Source organism: Athene cunicularia (genome assembly GCF_003259725.1).
Source record: "Athene cunicularia isolate RWA chromosome 2 unlocalized genomic scaffold, athCun1 chr2_part1, whole genome shotgun sequence".
Classification (NCBI taxonomy): Eukaryota; Metazoa; Chordata; class Aves; order Strigiformes; family Strigidae; genus Athene; species Athene cunicularia.
In genome coordinates this window covers 132,630,263-132,654,717 of record NW_020799095.1, presented here as the reverse complement: position 1 = coordinate 132,654,717, position 24,455 = coordinate 132,630,263, and the positions used below count along the sequence as shown (strand labels likewise).

Here is a 24,455-nt window from a genome sequence, read left to right as displayed (position 1 = left end):
TGAAGAAAACCACTGAAATACAATTATGCTTTAAAAAACAATTGAAAAAAGTTTCAGAGATACTGATAGGCATTTCTTCTGACTTCCATATGAGCACACAGTTTATAGAAGCCTAGCTGGTACAAATATGATCACAACTTCCTATAGATGTCGTATTGTTATCTCCTATCAGCATGTTTTTTCAAGCCTGATATATAAGGAGATACTTAGCTGATCAGCTGAACGACATAATTTCTTCAGAACCTGTCTAAGAAACCTTTATATTTTGACCAGTTTCCAGGTGGTATCAGTGCCTTGTCATCTGAGTATCCCCTGCCTCTCAGTTCCAGAAAACTGTACTCGAAGGACCTCTACAGCAGATTAGTGTTTTGATCCCAGCCCTTATATCAATGCTTATACCAATACATGATTCCTTGTGCAGCCACTTACCATCTGAAAACAGGAACTTGATGAGATAAACCAGGGAAATTTATAAATTCATTAAATACATTAACTGCAAGTTTTAAACATCTGGCATTCATGTATAACACCGGTGTCCAATATTTTCTTTAAGAGGTGCCAATGGATGCTTAAGACATGCAAAACACTTCTTCATGATGTGACCTCACCCACCCAGCATGCCACCACCTTGTATCACTGGAGACTCAGAACCAAACACATCCTTCATCCAGGGCTGACACGTGGCCACGGGTTTGCTTACCGTGTGACCCGCATGCTCACATGACCCAACTATATAAATAACGCGTGCGCCAGTCCTGTTAGGTGCAGCCACATGTGGCCACCAGACCAGCCCCCTCAGGAGTGCTCTCAAATAGGGCAGCAGGTGTGTGATAACAAATGCACAAAACAACCCATATCCAACAGGTACACGAGGGGCCTTTTCGGAAGGTGGCAGCAGGAGGTGCACTAGCTGCTCTCGTCAGGGCAGGCACAGGCCAGCCCTGAGCAGCCCAGGGAGAAGGGCAGCTGGCCAGAGCGATGCAGGCTCCCTTGGTTTCTGCGGCACCTCTAACAGCACTGAAATACAGCTCCTTTCTCAAGAGTTTTTCAGAACACCCCATTCACAGTCAATAGGTCGAAAAACCTTGAGTGCTTTTGAAGGAGTTACATTTCACATTCGTCCCTGACTTGAGCATCTAATCAGCAGTTGGGCAACTGATTGGATATAACAGAGAGAAAAACTTCACATTAAGAGTCCCAAATCACTAAGACAGCACAGTATTTAAGTCAAATCTAGGCAACCCACACAACATAGGTTCTCTCTAGTGCTGAGACATACTTGAACAGCATACAAAGTGCTGAGATCATTCATTTAATATATCTTCCAGAACTAGTCATGTAGTGCATTCTATTCGACTTGATATCCAAACACATTGATACAGTTACATACCTGTGTACTATCACATGAGTAAAATTTAGACTTCTAGGTGAGAAAGTGGCTATGTTTTTTTCTTCTTCAACAAGACATTTCCCAGATCTGTATAAAGATGACTGCATCTTTTGCCTCATATTCATTTGAACCCAAAGAAAATAGAAACGTATATGAAACTGCCATTTCCATGACCTGCGAGTTCACAAAACATAAGACTGCTGCAAAGACTGGCCTAATGATGGAGTCATCAGTGTTCGCATGATATTCAGAACTTTCTCTATATATGTTCTTTCCCCTCTTCTTCATTCTCTCATCTCATATCACATTAAGATGCACACTCAAGCTCCCCGCTCTCTTTCTGTGCTCCCCCTTATTCTGGACTGCTACCCCTCTTGCTTACCCTTCTTTTCCCCTCTGTTTCAGTTTTATTCTTTCCACGTACTTTAAATCCCCTTCCTACAAAAGTTTACTTACAAAATTCACCACAATTTCTGACATTGTAAATCATCATTTTGCTCCATTTACTTGTACATTATCACTTGGTTTCAGGATATAAATTGCAAACTTCCCAGAGAACTTAACAATCTCTTATCAATGTTTGAATGGTGATTAGCATAATGGAGACCTTCAGATGGGATCACACACAGCTAAACACTATAAACCGACGTTGAACCATATGACAACATTACAACAGTTTTGCTTAAATACTGAACATACAATATATCTTAGTTATATTCCTTGAAATATATAAATATATATGTGCGTAACTATAGAAATTCCTTAAACACTTTTTTATATATATGTCATTTAAATACAAGTAATCTTTTTCCATGTAAAATACACTTGTCCTATATAGCTTCCTTAATTGACAATGAGAGCTTTTCAGAGTGCATTATATGGATTTTCCCTGAAATAGGAGGAATAGAAAAAAATGCATAAGATTTTAAATTCTTCAGGCATCAAAGCAAAAAATCTCTCAATTTTTCCTCGGTAGAATATTTCAGTATCAAATTTTAACAGATAAACAGAAATGAGGAAAATTTATACTGATGGTCAATACGCTTGTAAGCTTAAAAGAAATTAATTAAAAAGTAATAAACCAGTTGTGCTAAATAAATCAAATATGACTTTTTTTTTTCAGGAATATTGTTTCCTTTCAAAAGAAGGATGTATGTTCAAATGTGGAAAAAAAAAAAAAGCATGTCGAAATACGCAAACACTATTTGTGACAAAAGCACAGGAATTTTGCAACATTTCAGTGACCCTTCACAAATTTGCAGTAAGGATTCCCCCCAGGCAGAAGTACAGCAGCTCATGTTGGCTCCTGAGAAGCAAGGAATTAGTGCATTATGAAGGTTTCAGGAAGCAGAAAATGAAAGCCTCAGTCCAACCTGAAAAGGATCTTTGCTGAAAGAAAATAGTTTAGTAAATGTCCAGAGAAAAAAGACGTTTGACCATTTTCTTCATTCCGTAGAATACTGTTGATTAGGCAACTTCAACAGAATATCCAATTGATTAAACCATAATACATACACATTATGTACATTCAAATGATAATTTGGGAGGAGAAAAAAAATCCAGTTCCTACCAGTTTGGCTGAGTTGTGATGTGCTACGGCTTTTTCGTGAGAGACCCACAATAGCGACCATCTTTGCACCGATGCTGGAGCGTCTCTTTTTGCTACCACCGCCAACAGTACCCACTGCCGTGTCCGACTGGCTGCCATCATTCTTCTCCAGTGTGTACATGTCCCCACCGATGCTGGTGCTCTTAGTCATGTTCTTTCCTGAGGTGCCCATCTGTCTGCTTTGCATTTTGGATGTAAAGACACTGTCAGCCAGTAGATGGATAGCGCAGACAAAGAAGAGTAAAAAGGGGAAGACAGAAAAGGACAGGTTTCAGATGGAAAGTTTTGGGAGACTCGAGGGTAAAAGCAGATAATTCACACAGGTAGGGTTTGGTTTTTGAGAGGTAAAAAGGAGCAATGTTAATTCTAGGTTTCTGTTTGGTCTCCTGTAAACATACTTGACTCATCAAAATTTTGTTTTAAATAACAAGTTCTTATTTACTGATTGTCTTAAAACACATTACCAGCAAAAGGATATAAAATAATTAATACATCCATATATATCATATATACAATTTTTCCTTGGGAAATTTACACTTCTTGCTTGGGAATTTTTGCTTGGTGCCCCTCTTCTCACATACATACACACAAATAATCTATATTCCTCTAGGACACAGATACTTGATTCATTACTGAGTGGAAAAGGCTATCAGTCTGAAGCCTAGCTTTGGTTTTAAACATCCAGACATTTAAAGGATATTTTCAGTAAACTGGTTTAGCTTAGTTATCCTACAGTAATGAACAGCCATAGGGTTTTGCTCCCCCTCTTCAGCAACAAATACCTGCATTATATATGTATTTCATACAACACTTGGCCAGTATGTGACATAGATCATCATTACTGATTAAATGCAATTTAATTCTAGGATACCTTTGGTACCCATTTGTAGACTGTTTCTACATGCTCTATGTGGCTGCATCTAAATTATCTGCTGCAGCATTTCACATGTCCCAGGGAGACCTGGGTCTGCCAGTGGTCCAGGCTAAGGGACCTTTCTTTCCTTTGCACAGAAATTACAATCTACAGTGATGACAGTAGTACCTCTGAAATTTTGCCCTGACATCTAACTGATAATTGTCTGGACAAAATCCACACCTGCAACCTTTTGAGCACATGTGGGCCTGAGGATAAATAGAGAATGAGCTTTACTCTTCTGTTCAGAATAGTGCATCTCCTTAAAAAGATTTTCAAAATAATGCAACAGCTATTCCTAGAGTTTTACTGCTCCGCAAATGTCTCTAGAGTAAATATTAGTGGGTGTAGCCATACTCTTTTCCCCTTACCTAAAATGACCTGAATCTATTTTAAAAAATGATGGGTTTATGGCTTCTTTATGTAGTTTTTATAACACATGTTCTGCTTCAAAAAACTTATCTAGGGAATTAATGCAGTGCCCTCAAAAGCAAAGGGATCACTAGGTCTCTTTCCACTGATTCAAGGGGAACTGGGATAAGGCATCAGATCTGGAACAACAATGCAACTATTTAAGATATCTGAGAGGTAACCATAAAGTGGTCTGCTCTTTAGTAGACAACTGCATGTGCACGAAGGCACAAAATGCTTGGAGTTAAGCCACAACTCAGAGGAAAACATAAGAGCTAGTTTATAGAAGTGGACCTCTACCATCAAGTGAAAAAATACTGATTGTGCTTCTCAAGGAATTTATAAGGCAAAATATGAATGTGTGTTTCGATCAACAAATGAGAGGCACAAAACAAAGCTGAGAGCGAGCCATAGTGACTTTGCCTGGACAGACAGTAACAAAAGACTGGAACAGAGTGTTAACCTGAAAAATCTTTTCTCATCCCTTTTTAACTCTTTGTTATATGCTAGCACACACTGACTCACATTGGTACAGTTATCACTAAGGAAGGAGTGGGATAGGAATGCCGGTGAAGAGGAAGGCAGGGAAGATTAAAAAAAAGGGAGGATCTGTATTTGTGGGTCTTTTAAGCACCGTGATAACTTGTCAGATGATAATACCACATGCTGTAATTTTTTTCAAATTAACAACTTTAGAGATTGCTTCATAGAAGCAAGATACCACAGAAACTAGTTCTGTTTCAACACTACTTTGCATTATAAGAAATACTAGAAATCTAGGAAGAACAGTGTTGGGAAGAGCTAGTATCTTCAACTTTATCTTATGCAAAATGCTTCTAAGAATCAGAAAATAAGAGCCCCTTATCCGGTAACGCTATTTTTAACCCAAGTTTTCTACGGAAATACAATTAATGCAACTGTGTTTTCTGTCAGGACTCTCTCTTTTCAATATTTAAAAAAATCAGTTTAATTTTGAAAGGAGTAGAAAACTAGAGCTATTTAGTTTCTAAAACTGTTTTGAAAACAGATCCCTGGAGAGAGATCTTATGAATGTTCCTTTGGGGAATTATTATAGTACAAGTCATTACTGAATCTCTGTTATTTCATGTAGGAGCTCATTTGCACACACAGGCTAATAGGGGAAGTAACATTTTTACTGCTTGCAGAACAACCTGTTCCAATGATCCGTTTTTCAAGAATGATATTCAGAAAATCAGTGGGTTCATGTCATATAGAAAATAGTAATTATGATATTGCTTTATAAGTGATATTAACATTTAAGAAAGGTCTTCTATCATAGCAGTGAAAACAGAAATATTCTTTTTTCTCATAAAAGTTAAACCGGGGAAAGTTCCCATTTCCTGAGTCTAATGTGCCTTTGAGGTGCTTTGTGTGTCATTTGCCAAGATATATAATTCTATTTACGTGCAATGGATTACAATAGTTACCCCGGTTAAAGAAATCAACGTGCTTAAAAAGGTTGGCATGCAAACAAAATTGCTATAATTTCACTATGAAGTTAACTATGAAAGTACTATGCATTACAAAAATTTGCTGCTTGGCTGCTGTCTAAAGGCTTCTGTATCACAAAATGAAGTTTTGCTGTGTACACCTGCAAACAATAAGGGAGATTTAATTTAGCCACTTTCTTTTGACCAACTGAGAAATGTAGGAAAGACAATTCAAGTAAGGAAGAAGAGATTTAGATTTATGTAGATATATCAAATACTAGTACAAATGACTAATATTGAAAGTTCATTCACAAAACTCTACTTTTTTTCCAGAGGAGTTTTAAAAATATTTGCTTTAATTAAATGTTCAGGGTTTTTTTCATCCTCTCTAAAAGCAGCAGAGAAGACATCGTTTTTATGCTCCCAACTAGCAAACAGCTCCTGGAGAAAGCCATCACATAGCAGTGGCTTTGTTTTTTGTCAATTCCTCTCTTAACAAAAAAGCTTTGAGAAATCAGCACTAGAAGAGTTCTGAGTGGCTTATAGTACCTCACAGTAAATCTGCAGTGGTCAGGAGCACCTCTGAACGCTTTCTGGTCATCCAACCCTCACTCACTAATTATTCTTGGTAGATGCTTGGTATCCTCACCAGGGAATGTATCCTTCACCCAGACTGCCTTTTGACAGTGCCAGAAATGGACTATTCTCAGAAAAATTGGGTATTGTATGTCAGGTTTGGTTCCTTTCTGAGGTAACAGAAAGATGGACTTCAGAGTGAAAGGAAACAGAAATTACAGGAAGTTTTCTTTGCATGTACATATACATAAACACTATCACACACACACACATCCAGTTAAATATGTACAGCAATATTTTAAAACTGACATTAAATAAAAGTAATTTATGAGATTATATGAGTTAATGAATAGATATGCACTAAAAACATGGTTCTCAAGGTGTCTTGCAAGATACAAATCTTTAAAATATCCTCTGCAAAGAGAATATGCATCCAGATAGGGGAAAAAAAAAAAAAAACAAACAACAAAAAACCTATGCTAGTCCCAATGCATAATGGCATAACAATCACTCTTATTACAATCAAAACAAGAAGAAAATGATCACACAACCCCAGCTATGTGGCAGCCCACAGTCTACGGCAATAGCAGAGTGAAGGTTTCACCCAGGCCACTGACTCTGGCTTATGCTGGCCAACCAGTCAACAAGAGCAGGGTGATGGGCACAGCTCACATGGGAATGCTGCTTCCCGCATTACCCCTAAATCCAGGGAACCACCTGGGGATACCCAAGAACTGCAGACAAGTCTCCCTGTTTGTGTAAGTATCTAGTCAGATGTTTCAATTTCCCATTGAACAGAAGAAAGGAAAGCTTTCTCTACTCAGTCTTCCACTTCAATCACTTTCTTTTCTATTTTTTCTCAGCTGTGAGAAGTAACTTTGCACACTCTTCCTAAAACACAGTATTCCTCTGTAATCTCCTCACAAACAAGCAGAGGGAGTACTCAAATGCAAGTCAAATGACTAACAGCAGCTAAGTGTAAAACAAACCCTGAAATCTGATCATCAATTAAAACAGTCTACTTAAAGCAAACTCAAGAGAGGTGTTAAATATTTTTGTATTTTCCCAAGCGATAATTATTCCAGTCATGGTCAAGTTGGGCATGTCAGCTTCCTACATATTTTACAGTACATTTTCTTAACTATAATTGTTTGTGCCATCTACACTATCGATAAATTTTACAGGAATACATTTTCAAAGCTGAAGCAGAAAGTTCTTCAAAACAAACAAGGGAAAAATAAGACTATAGAAAAGAAATTAGAGTAAGACATCTATAAATATCTGTAATTTAAAGCCAGTGGTGGATACAACAACCCTAAGCACCAGATATTATGCTTAAAAATATACCATGCTAGCCAGGCTGAGGGGAGTCAGGCTGACAGATACCTAATGACAGGAAATTTAATATGGTCTTTATTGTCATTGAAGACTCTTGTGCCACACCTACAGTAGTTAATAAAATGGCTCAGGCCTGTGTTCTGACATTGACAGCCTGAATACACACAGCTAGCTTACACCCTTCCTAAAATAGGGTTTTCTCTGGCTTGCTGCCCAAGGAAACAGACTCTGACCCATGCTATCTCCTGAATTGTGCCGGGCTGAAGCCCCTTGTCAGAGTGTCTGGCACAAAGCTATGCCAAGGAGGACATAAACTGTTCAAACAATATGGATGATCAAGACTATGTCCTGGCCCTGTCTATCTTACTGTTACAGCCTTAAATTCCTGGATGGTACTACAAATCTCAGATTGTTTTCAAATCCTGATATTTAAGAGGCCAATTTTAGCCCATAAACTGTTTCTGAAACTTTTTAAAGAAAAAGTGTAATCAAGTACAAATGCAATGTTGTTTCTGGATTTCTTAAAGGCATTAATCTTCAAGATCTCTTTAGAGAGACCAGCTTGTTTTCAAACAAGAAGAGCAATTATTCTCTGGAATCAAATTTGCTATCAAAGTTTTCCAGACTCCTACAATACCAAATATTCAGAAACTATCTTGTTTTTCTCTCCAGTTTGTCAATATCTGTGCTGAATTACAGAAAGATTAGAAAATATTGGCAGAGAAACTCTCAGAAAATACAATGCCTAGGACAGACTATTTGGAAATTTCTGGAGAAACTCTATTACCGAATTGATGCATAACCAGGGGGGAATACCTTAAAGTGGCTAAGGAAATCCTCTTAGAAGGGACGCAAAGAAGTAGGTCTCATAGGAAGATCTTTGCTTTAGTCTTGGTATCCCCTACTTTAGACAAACCATTTCCTTGATATCTGACTGAGAAGGAAAGCAACTGTTTGAGTTAAGTAGAGGGAAGATTTCACAGTGCAAAAGGATCCTGCCCCAAAGGCCGAGAAACTGATTTGAAGCCATTTTATATACAGAAGAATAGCTGGTAACTCTTTGCACCAAGTAAAACGGACTGCACTGTGGGCAAATGCTCCAGATCCTAGATAAACAGGTTCCAGATAAAAACTTGGTTTAATCAACATTTTAGGATGTTAAGAAGTAAAAAACAAGTCAGAAATTTCATGCAACCTCTCCCAATTTCTGACATTAGTGGTTTAGAAGTGTTTAATAATCTTGCAAGAAAATAATAATTTTAGAACTAGTTGATTGTTGGCTCCTGTTATATTTCCCCATGAAGCAGTTGCAGACACACTGAGTCTTCATCATTTCATGTGTACCAAATGGAAAGTCTCGTCCTGTCGCTATAGTTAAAAACCTGCATTTTCTGACGGTGGCTTTTGAATCAGTTGCAAAGCTGGAAAACATCCCACGAGCTGGTCAGATCCTTGCCTACAAAAACTGAAACTTTTTATAGCAACTGGCTGGTTAGTACAATAAGTGCCAAATTTCCTCAGGAATCTTTTGTTTAGGCCAGAAAAACAAAATAAAATTAAACACAAACTAAAAAAAAACCACTGTCACCTGGGAGTCATTATGTTTTATCATGCCTTTTGAGATTTATAGTATGTGGCAAACTAGCCAGAATGGGGATGGAGGAACTAAAGACTCTACCAAAAGACTGAAGGCTCTTCTAGTGACTCTCCTGAAAGCTGTTACAGCTATAAAAAGCAATTATGAAGTCTCCCAGGTTAAAGAACTTCATTAAGATTTTTGCAGGCATCCTATGTTGTTGCACAGGACAGTACTGCCCATTCTTTCTGTACATTAAGTAATTCAAAGGGCAGCAACAAGAAAGGCTAAACTGGGAAAATACATTCACTTAGTCTTTCTTCATAGACAAGATATAGAAATGACAAATTGGCCCAAATCCAAACCTTAGCATACCACTGTCATTAAACAAAATACAGATCATATCCTTTCAGACATCCTCTCCCATCACCTCATTTTTCTCTCCTTATCAAAATGATAATTAGATTCTTGAAAGTTGAACACCTTTCTGTCCCTGTATCTCATTTGTTACATAATATCACAATCCATCTGCCAGCTCAAAATAAGTCCCCCATAAGAACCCCAGCCCTGTTGCTTAGCTAGTGACTTGCTGGACTAAGACTGAAAGACCAAATTTAGACTGAACTGTCTAAATTACACTTACCAACAAATATACTTTGCTAAAACCAGTATTATGAAGCACAGGCATTTTTCCAATCTACAATATTATTAATATTTTAAAATGTGAAGGAGAAGATACCAATACTATCCATTGTACTATATATTGCTGGTCAGATTTCTGAGGATTCTGTATTTTCACCATTGTCTTTACAGCAGAAATGGAAATGAAAACATATAATCTTGTTGCTCTGTCGAAAGTGCATGTATTGGAGAATTAGATTTACACTTATGTCATTTGGAGGGTCTTGCAGGTTTCTTTTTTTCCCAATGCAAAGTCTATATTACTACTTCCCTGTCATTTAGCTTAGTTCTCTGGTAAGGATCCCTAAAGAAAATAAAGCACCTGCAGTAGTAAATATACACTTTGCCAAGTGTGGAGTACAGCTGTGTGGTGTGATGTCCTAGGGAAAGGATTTTAGCAATTTTTCAATTATTGTAATAGATATTTTCTGATACATGTCTCTTGTGAGACTGGAAGACCCACTGAAGACTTTGTTTACAGCTTTTTACAAGCAGGAGAGGAATTTTAATGACATTCTTAATAGACTTCTCAAGTCAATTGGAGAGGGTCTCATTTCATTAATTTAACAAAAACAGCATTATGGAGACAGCTATGATGTAGGAAATAGCATTTCCATGGGAACAATGTTTCTAGCCAATGCATGTATTCATCTGCCAATTCACACCAAAGAGAGACGCTGCAGGTTTGAAATTATAATAGTCTCTTGAGATTTACTCGGTCAAAAATTATCCTATTAACTTGTTTGTGATATAAATCTCCAATAGCTACTGGACTAACTTAATTATTAGGTTTATTTTATTGAAATTACAACAATCAAGATGGTGGGAAACAGTAAAGCAGTGATTATAACGTATTTTGTTATGTATATTCCTATTCAAGGAAAACTTGTGTGCACACCTCAAAATAAAAGTAACACTATTTTTATATGAAGTATCTGTTTCAAAGGTCCCTTTTATTACAAATCAGAAATACTTCACCTGTTACACTACATAGGTTGCCTTTAACTGGATCTTCCCCATCTGCTAGATATCAAGCTCTCACACTGTTTTATTATTATAAATTAAGAAATGTATAGCTTTTTCCCTATCCTGTTTAGCATGCTTTTTTAAAATAGGAACAAATTTCAAAATTACCAAATAGTGTCACAAAAAATGAGTGATGAGAAAAAACACTCTAGCAGAAAACTGTTTCCAAACACTAGTAGGTGAATTCTTCACAGAGCTTCAGAGATTTTTGCTAAAAGTTCTCACCATCTCTGAGAGAACAATTGGCCATTTTTTATATAAAAATACAATTTATAAGTTATTTTTATTTACAACAAATTTAAATTAGATGAATGTTATAATTAAAATATTATATTTATATTCATCTACTGCTGAGAAACTCTCAAGTTTTCCTTTACAAAGTTACAGAAAAGCTTTATTACCCTGCTAACAGTACTGAATCTTTGCAGAAATCCCTTCCTCTGATATGGTGAACTGAACCAGCCATTTACTATGTGTGAATGCAAAAAGAGGCTAGTGAGAAAACCAGCTGCAGTTCAAGTCTTGCATTAGTCAGCTGCCATATTCATTTGTAAATACAAGCAGTCCATATGACCTCTGAAGGCTTGGCAGTAAAGTAAGTAGATTCCAAACAATGACAGAGTCGGTTTTGAGTAACATTCAGAATCTCTGAGTTTAGAAAGCATCCTCTTTAACCCAGCCTGGCAAAGAAGCAATTGCATTTGTAAAAGCAGGTTAACAACATGCTTGCCAAATTAAAACTGACAGTGTTCAACCTGATTTAATTGAGTGTCTCTTACAGAAATGCACCTTGCATGTACTTAATCTGAAAATTTTATGTGCTTATCCAAACATACTGATGAATTACAGTCTTCCAACAGAGATGGAAGAGTGTGCTCATTACATTTTTCTGTATTAACACACTTACTGATTTTGTTCCTTGCAGGCCTGAAAAGAGCTCTATGAAATAAAAAGCAAGCAGAGAATTGATAAACCAGACTTCAAATCTGCTATGTGTCCAAGACCTAAAACTACCAGAGAAATAATGTAAAATCAAGTCGAGTCAGTGAGAAAAATTTCAGACTTGAAGGCAGAAATGCTAGCAAATATATAGAGGTAAGAGACATCTATCCTCTATTGCCTCAGGGTAAGAGGAACCATGATTATCATCTTACTGAAGTGAAACCAGCTATAAGGAAGATTCTCCTATTTAGAATACATATTGCCAGCTAGAAAACCTTGGAAGATAGACATGCAGGAACTGGATAGGATGTGCTACTGAGATTACATTAAGGGGAAAATCACGTAATACACAGGGAATAGCCAGATGTTCTGAAAGGACGTTATTTAAATAAATTGCTGTAGTCAATATAGATTTCACTATAGCTGCATCTATACTTCATTCCTGAAAGACTGGATTGCCTTGATTAGTGAATGTGGATATGCTCATGCTCACTGTACTGCTTATGGGTATGTGTGTTGCAGCAGGAGTCTAAAGAAAAAAGCAACTCTGATGTTTCCTTCATTCCTTGGAAATTCCGGTTGCTTGAGGATTCTGAAAAATCAGGGTCAGAATAGGCACTACTAGCAGCTCACAAACCCATAGCGCCTCTCTGAATTGTTCCTCTGGGACTGAGAGCTAAATGGACATGAGCAAGAGATCTGAAGCCATAATTACCTCAACAAAAGAGGCATTATCTGGGACATCGTGATCTTGCCTGTCTGACTTCTGTCACTTTGACAAAATGACTTTGAGTCACTTTGGGCTTCTGGGGAAAATTAGAAAAGCATCCAGAAAACTTAAGACCATCATAAAAAGAATATGTTCTGAAGAAACATGGCTTATATCTTTCTGAACACATCTCTGCAAACTTTGTTTTTCTGACCTGGGGAGGACACGTCTATGACCAAAACTCCCTGCTGAGGCAGTGTGGCATTTTGCACACCATGCATGTTTGAAGCAAAGACTCCTCTTCTTTACCTTTGGCCTCCATAGGAATCGTGCTCATATTATGGCTAAGAGCTGGGAAGTGCTGGGTATTGTGGTATTTGTAGGGAAACATATAAGCTTATTTCTTACTCAGAGCCACCTGATTACATATCTCCCAGCTTGTTTAGGTAGCACATTATGGACTTTATAGACTAAGATGAATATGAATACCATGCAGATACAGTGATAGTACTGAACCAAACTGTTCCGACGCTTGGTCAAATAAAATTAAAATCAGATAGATGGTCAATGGCAAACCACTGGACCACCATCTTACCATAGGTATTAAGTACACAATGGTAAGACCAGCACTTTCCCCCTGACTGTTAGTTAAAATATACTTGCCAGATAGATCTGGTAATGTGTTTCAAAGGCACTGGCACAAAACCAGTAACTGTTTTAGAAATACTTTTATGAAGTAACAGGAAAGAGTTTGTATTTGTTTCTTAAATAGCTAAGTGATAAGCTTATAAATTATTTTTAATTACGTCCATTTAGAGGAATCAGAAAAGGAACTACATGAATTTTACAGAATCTTTACACTTTTCTAACAAAAACTACGCAGGTAAAAATAGTGGAAACATACAGCACTAAGACAGAACCACAGAATCATAATATCAAAGAAATAAAAGCCTGATGAGCTTCAACATTCAATTCATTAAGTTTCTACCCCATCCTTAGTTGTTGCTATTGCTATTCTTGTCCACAAACCTATTGTGCTCAGTTTTGTACAAATAAAGATAAAGAAGTCTACTGAAGAACTTATGATTCATTCTAGTTTTAAATAGCTTCAGAAAATGAGTCTTTTTAAACACACATAAAAGCGCAAAACCTAATTTCAACATTTATATTTGCTTCAAATCCTCATTTTAATTTTTCCCTTCATCCCTACTTTCCTGCATTTCTACACGGCTTTCTATTTTCACCTCTTGGAGTTTTTTTTTTTTAAACTACTGATGCACTGTTTTTAAGTAATCTTTAGTAACAGGAGTACATCAGTGCTTTCTGGATCACAGGTTGGAGCTGACTCGACAGAGGTTAAAGTGCAGACAGCATGTCATGGAGAGTGAAGCAGTCTCAATGATATTATGTTGCTGCCAAAGAAAAAATTTCGGAGTACCCTGCTGGGCACCATATATCAAAGCTGCAGACTGTTTCAAATGAGGTATTTTCACTGTTCACTTGTTAATAATATGTATTTCCAAATTCATTACTTTATTATCTCCCAGTGGATCAGAATAAGTTTACTAGTTGTAAAGGAGTCTATACATCTTTTGTACTTCAAAGCAACAGGAAAAAATGGGTCTCCAAGGGCTTGATAGATGGTGACAAGTAACTTGGAAACAGGTGAATTTGCTCCATTTCTTAAATTATTTGTATGCTACTGTCAGTACTGTCAGATTTCACAACAAATACATTATTTCATAAAATTCCTTTCTGAATAATTGATCTTTTGTATCCTTTTCCACAATATTTTTTCAGAGTCACAGATAACTTTCTTCCACATCATCTACAAAAGTGTAAAAAACCAAATAGCCAAATTATTGACTGTGTGTGTTGCTGCAAACTCAGTAGCTATACGATTTTACAAGTTTTGAAGATTGACTTGCTGTGGAATACTAAAGTTAAAAAGTTTACCTCCAAAAGTAGTGATTTTGAATCTATTTTTCAAATTGGGCAATAATTTGCCATGAACTGCTAACAGACTCTATACAGCCCAATAATACTAATTAAATCTTACTGAAAAAAGTTTATTTTTGGTTCGATTTCAGACCCACAGACTGGCAATATAAGAGCACCTCTCTGCCTATCTAGTCAGAAGTATGCAGAAGAGTTATGTTAGTGGGACACAAAATAAAGTTGATGCATTTTTTTCAAGGACTCAGTCCATCATACCTGCCCCAGCTGCCTGAATAACAAAATGTTTTGCAGCTGAAAAGAGCTGGAGAACATTGTACTGCAATCTGCCGTTCTCATCCCAGGAATAGCAAGGTCACTTTGTTGTGATGTTAAAAAATTTCTGACACCAACATCTTGTGTTGAGAGTTTCAGGAAACTGCATGCTGACATGTTTTCCCTGAAAAATTACATAAACATTGACAAAGCTGTATCCAAGTTCTCTGCTCATGGCAGAAATCAAGCTGGGCGAACCTTATCTAGAGAGAGAGAGCGAGAGCGTGCTATTGGGATCACAGACTGCCTGTACTTTGATTTGCTAAAGGACAGATCATGCAGTGGGGAAAGAGTCTCAGGCTACAGCTTTCCCTTACAAACATATGGCCTGTTTAGGCACAATTAACTTCTTTGATCCAGTAGCACAGTTGGAGCAATCACTGGAATCATTCTGAAGTAGCTTTAAGAAACCAAACAGCACATGCATGATGAAAAATGGATTCTCGGTGCTTGTTATCTTTTGTACAGTTTTTAATATTTTTACCAGAATATAGATTTTCAAAAAATGTTACTGGCTTCCGCCCCTGAGAAGGAGCTTGCACAGACTGAACTGACATGCTTTTTCATCCAGCTTTGCAAAACAGTACATTTAACTGATAATAGCTGCAATCACAGTGGAAGGCTTGTAAAACCTGAAATACTAAGATTACAATATAATGAAAACTAAGGAACAAATACTCATCAGTTTTAAACCCTACAAATTAAATTCTTTAAAGATTTTTTTTGACTGAATGACATAATAAAGAACTAGAAAGTGAATCTGAAATAATATTTGTACCCAACAAGGGAAGGTGCATGAAGAACCATTAGGAAGAGGAAAAGTTTTGTATCTGAAGAAATTAATTATTTAAAACTACATCCTGCACTCTGTTTCTTGTATCTTCAAGTGCCTCTTCAAAATTACATCCCAGCTTACTTTTTCTAATACAAATTCTCCTTGAGTTCTCATGATACATCTTCCTACTTAATCAGGTCTATTTCTTCTATTGTCCTTTAGCATTCACTTCTTTTTTTCACATGGGATGTCAATGATTTCTTCTAATACATAGTAAAACACATGACCAATTCTTCTGTGCTGTCTCCACATTCTCCTTTTTATACATAATTTCTCTACCCTTGCCCCCATCATGGATGCAGAAGTTTCTCATTGGATTTCTTCCTCAACTGTTTGATTTACATAAATGATTGTATGCTATCTTCTCACTTCCCTTTCCCCCATGTCTCTTTCCTTATTTTTACCTCTAGCCACCTGGTCATCACTGACTCTTTTTCCCAAATCATAGAAACATGATTCAGCATATTCCTTTAGAAAGTAGCACAGAACCTTTAGTCTTGCTCTCATCAGGTCTGCAACTACAGCCACATCTCTTTTCCCTTTTCCACCCCTGAATGGAACACACTGTTTTAAGTAAATTTCTTGGGTTCTTGTTTTACAATTACATTTCAAACCCTTTCCAAACAACTGTCTTTCCCTTTGTGCATTTGGTTGAAAATACTCCTGACAGTCTTGAATGATTTCTTAAGATTTCAGAAGTATGCTGTTTTCTTCTTTGCTTTGCTACAATTAATGATGCTCTAATATGTTACTTCCCTTAGTTCCCACAGTTCATCCCCTCTCAATTTTTTTCTCTCTCTAACCTTTCTTTCAGTACATGCTCTGGCAGACTCTCATTTTCTGCCCATCCAGTTAACTGTGATGGTCCCACAGGGCACTGGCTCCTCTATTGCTATCCCTCAGACATCACCCCTTCATCAATAGCACATGAAAGCATTATCCCCTCTGCAATAAAAACTCCCTCTCATCTCCCCTGTCTCCTCCTGCCTACACTAAAACCTCTTTCTTTGGCACCTTCTTGTAAATCACCAATCTCAACTCAGTATTGTTAAAGTCAGTATTTCCCTCCAAGACCTTTCTTCTGCTTCTCCCAGCCATTGGAACATGCATGTCATTCAGACCTGCTATTCGGGCAGGCCATTTAATTCAGGTTTCATATTAGGTCCACTTTTTTGTGAATTGAGAATGCTTTCTATTTCACATCTCTACCCTATCTGTCCACCCACACACCTTGTTGTTTGTCCACTTTCTCACCATCTCAGATGTCAGCTACTGAAGTGCTTGTCTCAAGCCTTGGCAATTTACCTACCCTAACCTCTTCCAGAATACTGTAGGAAAGGGAAGTTTCATAGCCTTTCAATTTGGCTGTGTCATCTTTCTCCATACATCAGTAAAATTCTATACTTTCTTTTATCCAGTTGTATATAATTGATCTTTAATTTCCAGTATTTTAGCAGTTGTTCTTATCACATCTATCTTCTCACACTCAAGACTGAAAGATCAATTCCTGCTGCTCATCAGACCTGCCCCATCATCCACTTGATAAATTTAGCACCTCATGTTTTTTCCTCTAATACTTGAAGAGAGCTCTCCAGAAACATTCACAAAGCTATCTTATTTTCTTCCTTCAAATCTCCCCTTAGTACTCTCCTGTTTTCAGAATGTTCCCAACCCAGCATTGTAACTATCTCCTGTCACGTGGAACATTTCTTAATTCTCCTGTGTTTTCATCTGTGGACTCGTACGTCATCTCATGATTTAGAGTCTGTGTGTTTGGAACAGAGGTTGTGTTTTTCTTCTGTATTTCACCATTGTATAGCACAGTGAAATCCTGCTCTGTGATTACAATTTCTGTGTATTCATATGATAAGACAAAACTATCATGAGTTATCACAATTAATGCTTAGGATTGGTATTTAGAAAAATATTAAGGAAGGTTAAGATTTAGAGCAATGTTAAACAGATTTCCAGTAATAAAAATTACGACTGCTCACACACTAGATCTAAGGGGGCTGCTTTTTTTTTTTTTTGTGCCTGATAGCATTGGGAAGCTGGAAGAAGAAATAATGTCAGGGAAAGGTACATAAGGAATCCTTAAAAATTAAAACAAGCAAGCTTAATCCACACTTTCTGTTTACTAAACACTTATTGGCAAGAAGGAACACAATTATGTTTTCCCTGTAGGTCAACCATATGTCAAGGTTTGGTTTTACAAGGCTTAATGAAGGCAAAATCTGATGCTGCAGCTATTTCTGCCAAAAAAGATTTGTTGATTTATTGTGCTCCAGTGCTCCAAATGCTAATGCAGTTTATTGCACTGAGGGACTCTTTAAAATAGGCATGGGATGAATCCATGATGCATATCTGTCTTCACAGTCATTTAAGTTACATTGAACCCACTTATGATCTCAGCAGGTTGAAGCCCTTAGCGTGACTATTACCATTACTCATAGAGTATATAATCACAATGACATCAAGAGGTATGATGTATCCTTAATGAGCTAATTTTTGATGTTGGAGTGATTGAGAGGAGCTCCTTCATTCCAGGTTGCCCAGAGGAATGATGACTGCTGTTCAACTAAAGATACATCTCTGAAGTAAAAATATATGCTGAAAATTCCCATCTGCAAAATAGCTTTTCTTGGCACCAAGGTCTCAAGAACTGGATGATAATTTACTACTATTCTGTAATTGGCTGCTTTGGTTCTGTTGGGTCTCTCAAATACCTATTGATATGTTTAATTATTAAGCAATGCTTTGGTGATTGTTTAATATTGGTGGCATGTCTGAAAACATTTTTTTGAAAGCTGAAGTTCTTATCTTGTAAGTATCATATCTTGTAAATTGCTAGGTATAAGGTATCTTACAATCTGCCAAACAAGCAAGCAGAAAGCACTGAATTTACAAAAATGCTTAGAACTGATCCTGCCTTCGGGTTTGTCCACTGAATACACATGTCACAATATTTCACTGTGTTAAGGATACACAACTCTGCGTGTTTATAAATTTATATATGTACCTATACCTGTACCTATATAGGAATAAATCTGTGCTTTTCTGTTTGCTTCTTAACCCTAGAAGAATGTTCAGACAACACTAAAAAGATGAGCACTTAATGTACCACAGGAAAGGAAGGTGGATATAGAGAAACTTTCCTTTTTATTCACAACTTACATACTAAAAGTGGTCAAAATGGGCAAAGTGGGCAAATAACACTAGAGGCTGACTTCCCCTTTGGGAGCCTAAGTCTAACAAACACAAACACAAGTCACTGCATAGTAGTCAATATTTTCATGTTTCTCTGTCAAGTAGGAACTTCTGACTTGTGCTGCTTTTTCCTGAAGGCAGAGAGCAGCTAACAAGCAGAGGAACCACCTGGCATGGGGAACAAGAAGTTGTTTCTCAAAGAGGACTTTGCTTTCTGTGAGGGGCAGAATTTTGGCTGAAGACTAACCTGAGTGGAAGCTGGAAACCAGGAGGAGGGTCATGCTAAACTGGAAACTTAGTGGGAATCTGGAGAGAAAAAGGGTTTTAAGATATCCTTTCCCACACTAGCATTTAGCAGTCCCTGGAACACGTATGCCAAGACAGTCTTAAAGACAGCTGTTTCGAAACAACTGCTTTTGCTGAATTCTAAAATGCACTCACTTGAATGAAAGAAAGATGACAGTTAATGTATAAAAGCAGTAGTATGGCTATATTGGCCCATACCACCGCAGACTGAACACTCTGCATTTTGATTCTCTTTGTGTATCATCACCTTTGCTTTGTGCATGTTCACATGTGTGTGTACGTACAGGCGTGTACACCTGTAAGTTTGTAGCAAAGAAAGTGGATTGTCACAGAGTGCTCCGTTCTTGCCATAATACATATGAGCACAGTTTTACAGACATAAGTTACCTGTAGGTAGGCAGTTACCTGTAGCAGGTTAAAAGAAAGGGGTTTTTTTTCTGAGATTTTCTCACATGTAGGTGAGAACCCTGGGGTTCAAGACTATTCCGCAAATCTCAAACTTGTTTTTTGCTAGTGAAGAAAGAATACTGTATTTCTCTTAATGCAGATTACATGGATTTTGCAATACAAAGTGACATTCATTTACATTAAAAGTCACGGTTCAAAGGAATTGTGGTAAAACGTATAAATCCAGAATATTATCTGATAAAATTAGAGCCAATTGTGCTGAAATGTTTCTGGATACAGTACAGCAGCTGACGTACGTGACCCCTCCACAATACAGCAACCTATGACAGTTATTCACATGGAAAAAAACAAAGGGAAGACTGCTTATCCACGTCAATTGTCAATCAACATGCACATTTATCATTGTACAGAAAGATAAATAAAAAAACTATCCATATTCTCTTCTTTAATATTGCCACAATGAAAGTAAAGATAGTTTTGATATTGATGAAATATCATTCAACAAAAGACTCTTCCCTGAAATAATAGTTCAAACAGAGAATGTAATGAGGAATCTAAGTTTCTATTGTTTATTATAGTCATACCCAAACTCTAATTTAAAAAATAATATGCTGTAGTTGCATGCATAATAATGAGTCAAGTTAGCATGCTGTATCATTTGGTATGCAGAACAAGTTCACTGAAGCTGAGAGTGAAATTTGCTTAAATATGAAAGCATCATGATTGAAAGCAAAAAAGAGTGCAGGGAAGATAGACAATAAACAAAGCAAAGGGAAGAAAAATGGAAGACAAGACATGAGGAAGAATAGATCTATAGAACACAAGTATATTTTACCTGTCATCCTCTTTCCCTTCCTCAGCTTGGTGGTCTTGAGCTTTTCCATCATGCCCTGATCCTTTGATTTCCTCTTTATCACAGTTCTCTGTCACCTCTTGCCCTTCCCCTTTTTCATTAACTTCTTGCTCCTTTGCTTTTTCCTCCTCCTCCTCTTTTTCTTCTTCCTCAGGAAATACTCCATCTTGTTCATCCCCTTCCAGCCCTCCCTCTTTTTTCCCCTCTATATCCCTTGTCCCTCTGAAGTCAACAAAAATTGAAAAAGGCATGCAAAAAGAAAAAAAAAATAATAAAGTTAACATCATGGAGAAGAGCATGCATGAACTCACAAGAAAGGAAATGCAAAAGAAATTAAATAAAAGCTAAAAGATGGAAGCAGTCATGTTAAACAATGCTGGCTAAGTCTTCAGCCTACACTAGAGAAACTTGTGATGTTTTCTTAGGACAGTCTCTAAGTCCATCTCAAATAAAAGTTGCATGGCAATACATCACATTTAGAAACGTATACATAACTGTATGACAGAAACAGTGCATCCCTAACAATGCTCATATAAGCAGATATTTAAATACGCTTTTCAAACACACCGTTTCTCTCAAGAGGACAATTTTGTGAGAATTAATATAGGCTGACATTGAACTTTGCTGAGAGATGCAGGTGGGTTACACCTTCCAAGAAAAATGATCTTTCATTCCTTCTACAGCCAAAGATCTTCTGAGTGTGCACAGAGTGCAGGCAAAGAAGATGCTGTGTTTTGCTCACAGATACATCTTGTTAAAAAACAGTTCAACAGTTGCACACCTACAGTTATATTGGACTAGTGTCAGTACTAAATAAATTGGTCTGTGTAAGTATTAAATAAGACTTCTCTAAAAGTTCAGCAGCTATAGTTTAAAAGGAAATTAAGACGCCTCTGACATTGCTGGCACAAATTTTCAACTTAAACTGTCTTTTCAGCCAATAAGTATTTTACAAAATGGTTTTCAGAAAGTGCAAATCTAAGTGTGTCCAATGCTTGTTGACAGCATGTTTGTTATTTTAGTGTATGTTAGTGTAACCCAAGATCACAAAACTTGGCTGAAAACAAATACCATGACAACTTCAAAAAGCATCAGATGAAGACACTTAAACCAGTATTTTGCAAATTCCCTACAAATGTCAACCTAGACAAATATTAATTTCAAATACAAATATCGACAAATATTGTTACTTAAATTACATGGCTATGGCTGGCACTACAGCTCCTTGTGCTCACCTTATTTTCTTGTTTCCTCTTGGACGCTCTGACTGGACGGACATGTAGCTTGTGCTGCTGAAACGTGAAGCACTGCTTGTCCGTGACACAGCGGAGACATCACTGACATCGCTGTCTGAAGACTTATTGGAAACATTGTCTGAGCCTCGCTGAGGATCCCGTCCTGACCGATACTGTGAGTGGAAAGGGACAAAGATACAGATGTTGTCAGTGACATTTATCACAATCAGCTATGGAGCTGGTCCCTGATGCTATCTAAACTGTCTTTGTCACCAGACTGCCTGAATTTTTATAATGAGGTTTTTAAGCGATACAGAATACAAGTAATTTCTTGGTTTCTATTAATTTTACTCTGCTTTGCTATCCCATTCAAGATATTAGCTCCTCAGCTTCATCCATAGTGTGACTTGTACAAAACTTCCAGCTCTTCCAAAGATTTCACAAACTTTAGCAAAGACATTAAACCATCATAGAATATTCTTACCACAACTGTTTCACCAGTGCAGAAAGCAAAAAAGAGAGACTTAGTGACTTGCCCATGATTACTGAGCTCATGAAAGATTGAACAGGAGAAAGAATGTGCTTCATGCTATCTATAAAATACAGGTCTCTTTTAGGGCCTAGCTATTTATAAGAACTTTTAGTTGACAAATGTCAACACTGTTGAGGGTTTTTTAAGTAATCAGACAGATGAGATTATCAAACCTATAGACAAAGTGATGTAGCTGTGGAAACAAACCCCACATCTTGCTGAACTGCTGGGCTGGGAAGTCTGAAAGGATGGGACGGGACTAGAGATAATTTGTACTGACAATGCACAAATGCCTCAGAAACTAAAAAATTACAATAGTATTTGAGCTTGTTAACAGTATATTCCAAACACGGAACTAGCAGGTGACTGGTAATCAGGGTCAGCCTATACAACATAAAGCAGTGTTGTGCAGAGGTATTCAAGTTAGATCTGAACAAAATATTATGGCTATTTGTTCTTGTTACAGAAATTAGCTCTAAATTAATGCTAAGTCTGTGCCATTCTGCATTGGACTGTGTGCTGATATAATAAAGAGCAGAAAGATTTTTCCCCTCTCCTCTTCATATACAGACATTTCTGTGTATAACGTAATTTGATTGGTTACTACTCTTGGGGATAACAACATTGGACTCTGACACTTGGAGAAAATAATTCATAATGTAAAGTGGCAGATGTGTACTCCTGCAGAAGAGAAGCGTGTCCAGGTTTGGATATCAAATTTGTCCCTTTTTTATAGTTTTAAAATAAACCGCCTTTCATGAAGTAGACAGAGCATTTGCTTGTTCTCTTTCAAGGAATGTTACACTAAGAAATATCCTGAAAGACTGTGCAGTGTCTAAATAGCATTTCAGGATAGCACTTGAGTGCCTATTTACTCCAAATTAATTTTACACTTAGAAATAGTATGTTATTTTGCCCATTTTAAGACAGGGAAATAAAACAAAGACAAGAAAAAAATACTTGTGCAGGTTACACTGGACACCTGCTGCAGTGACCAAGCACAGCCTGAACTACATGCTTACGTAAAATGGTTGCCCATGCTGCAGCTGGCTTCCCAATCTGTACGAATTTACAGTATTTGTGTTCATGGACAAACCACTCAAGCCCTCCCCAGCCTTTAAGTGTGAGAGTGCACTTAGCTAGCCATAAACTCACAGAGTATCTCTGTGATTACAACGTTTAAATGTTGTAATATTTACTGACTGTTTTTATAGATGCTATTAATATTTTTGCTTGATAAAGGAGACAGTACAAATTATTATTGAAAGATTAATTTGGGGACATAAAAGCAACGATTAAACAGCTGTCCTGATCATCAGAGATAATGGAACATTATACCAGAATAGAAGGATTGTTCATTTTCAGCAACTCCTTGTAAAAGAGCAACTATGCAGCCCTTTGGAGAACAAAAAAAAAAAAACACCAAAAAACCAGTATGCCTAGTGAGATGTGTATATATTGAGTCCTATCTATTTAGTTTCATCCCCCTAACTCTCCCTAGAATAACTCTGCATTGAAGACAATGTTGTGAGTGTAGTTTGGGTTGATTTATCCTAAAACTACCACAACTGGGAAGTACAGTCTGGTGTACTAGGCTACCACAACGTGCTACAGAGGGGCAAAGCAGAGCTGCTTTCAGGCCTTCAGTATTTGCTGAGGGTCCCAAGCAGATGTACTTGCCCTGTCCTGCCAAGGCTACGCAGCTACTGCCTCCCAACAGAGCTAACGTACAGCCAAGCTGTATGCACCTGTATCAGCAGCTCTCATACTGACAGTGGCTACTGGCCTCAGAAGAGACGCCGCCAGCATTACAGACGTAATGCAGGTATCCGTTGTGGAAACAAGATAGATCATAGTGTAAATCATTGACGGAATTGCTAATTACATTCCAGTTAGGGGATAGATAATTACTTGTGGTGATTTAGAGAATAAAAAAACCTCAACCTGCAGATCCCACACTGATCTTACCAAGCAGCCCATGAAAAGAAGCCCTTCTAAATTAAATACATGCAAGCAACATGAAGCAGCAAACAGTTTCAGCATTTCACAAAGTTATTCTAAAGAGTCATTCTGGAGCGCACTGAAAATTTCAAAAACCTATGGTTTTCATTTTGTCTGTTTCATTTCCACACCCACAGAACATCAGTTCTTAAAATACTTTTTCATAGGAACATGCTGTATATAAC

General features: G+C 37.3%; 1 protein-coding gene across 2 annotated transcripts in view; it reads right to left on the bottom strand.

The window, feature by feature from the left end:
- Positions 1-24,455, bottom strand: part of RIMS2 (regulating synaptic membrane exocytosis 2) — a 408,362-nt gene that overhangs the window by 48,026 nt on the left and 335,881 nt on the right. For both annotated transcript variants that reach the window (XM_026842040.1, XM_026842041.1), the window contains 3 exons: positions 21,738-21,910; positions 20,485-20,724; positions 2,961-3,202 (listed from right to left, as the gene is read on the bottom strand). In XM_026842040.1, the coding sequence (XP_026697841.1) occupies positions 2,961-3,202; positions 20,485-20,724; positions 21,738-21,910 (655 nt within the window). The remainder of the gene's footprint in view (positions 1-2,960; positions 3,203-20,484; positions 20,725-21,737; positions 21,911-24,455) is intronic.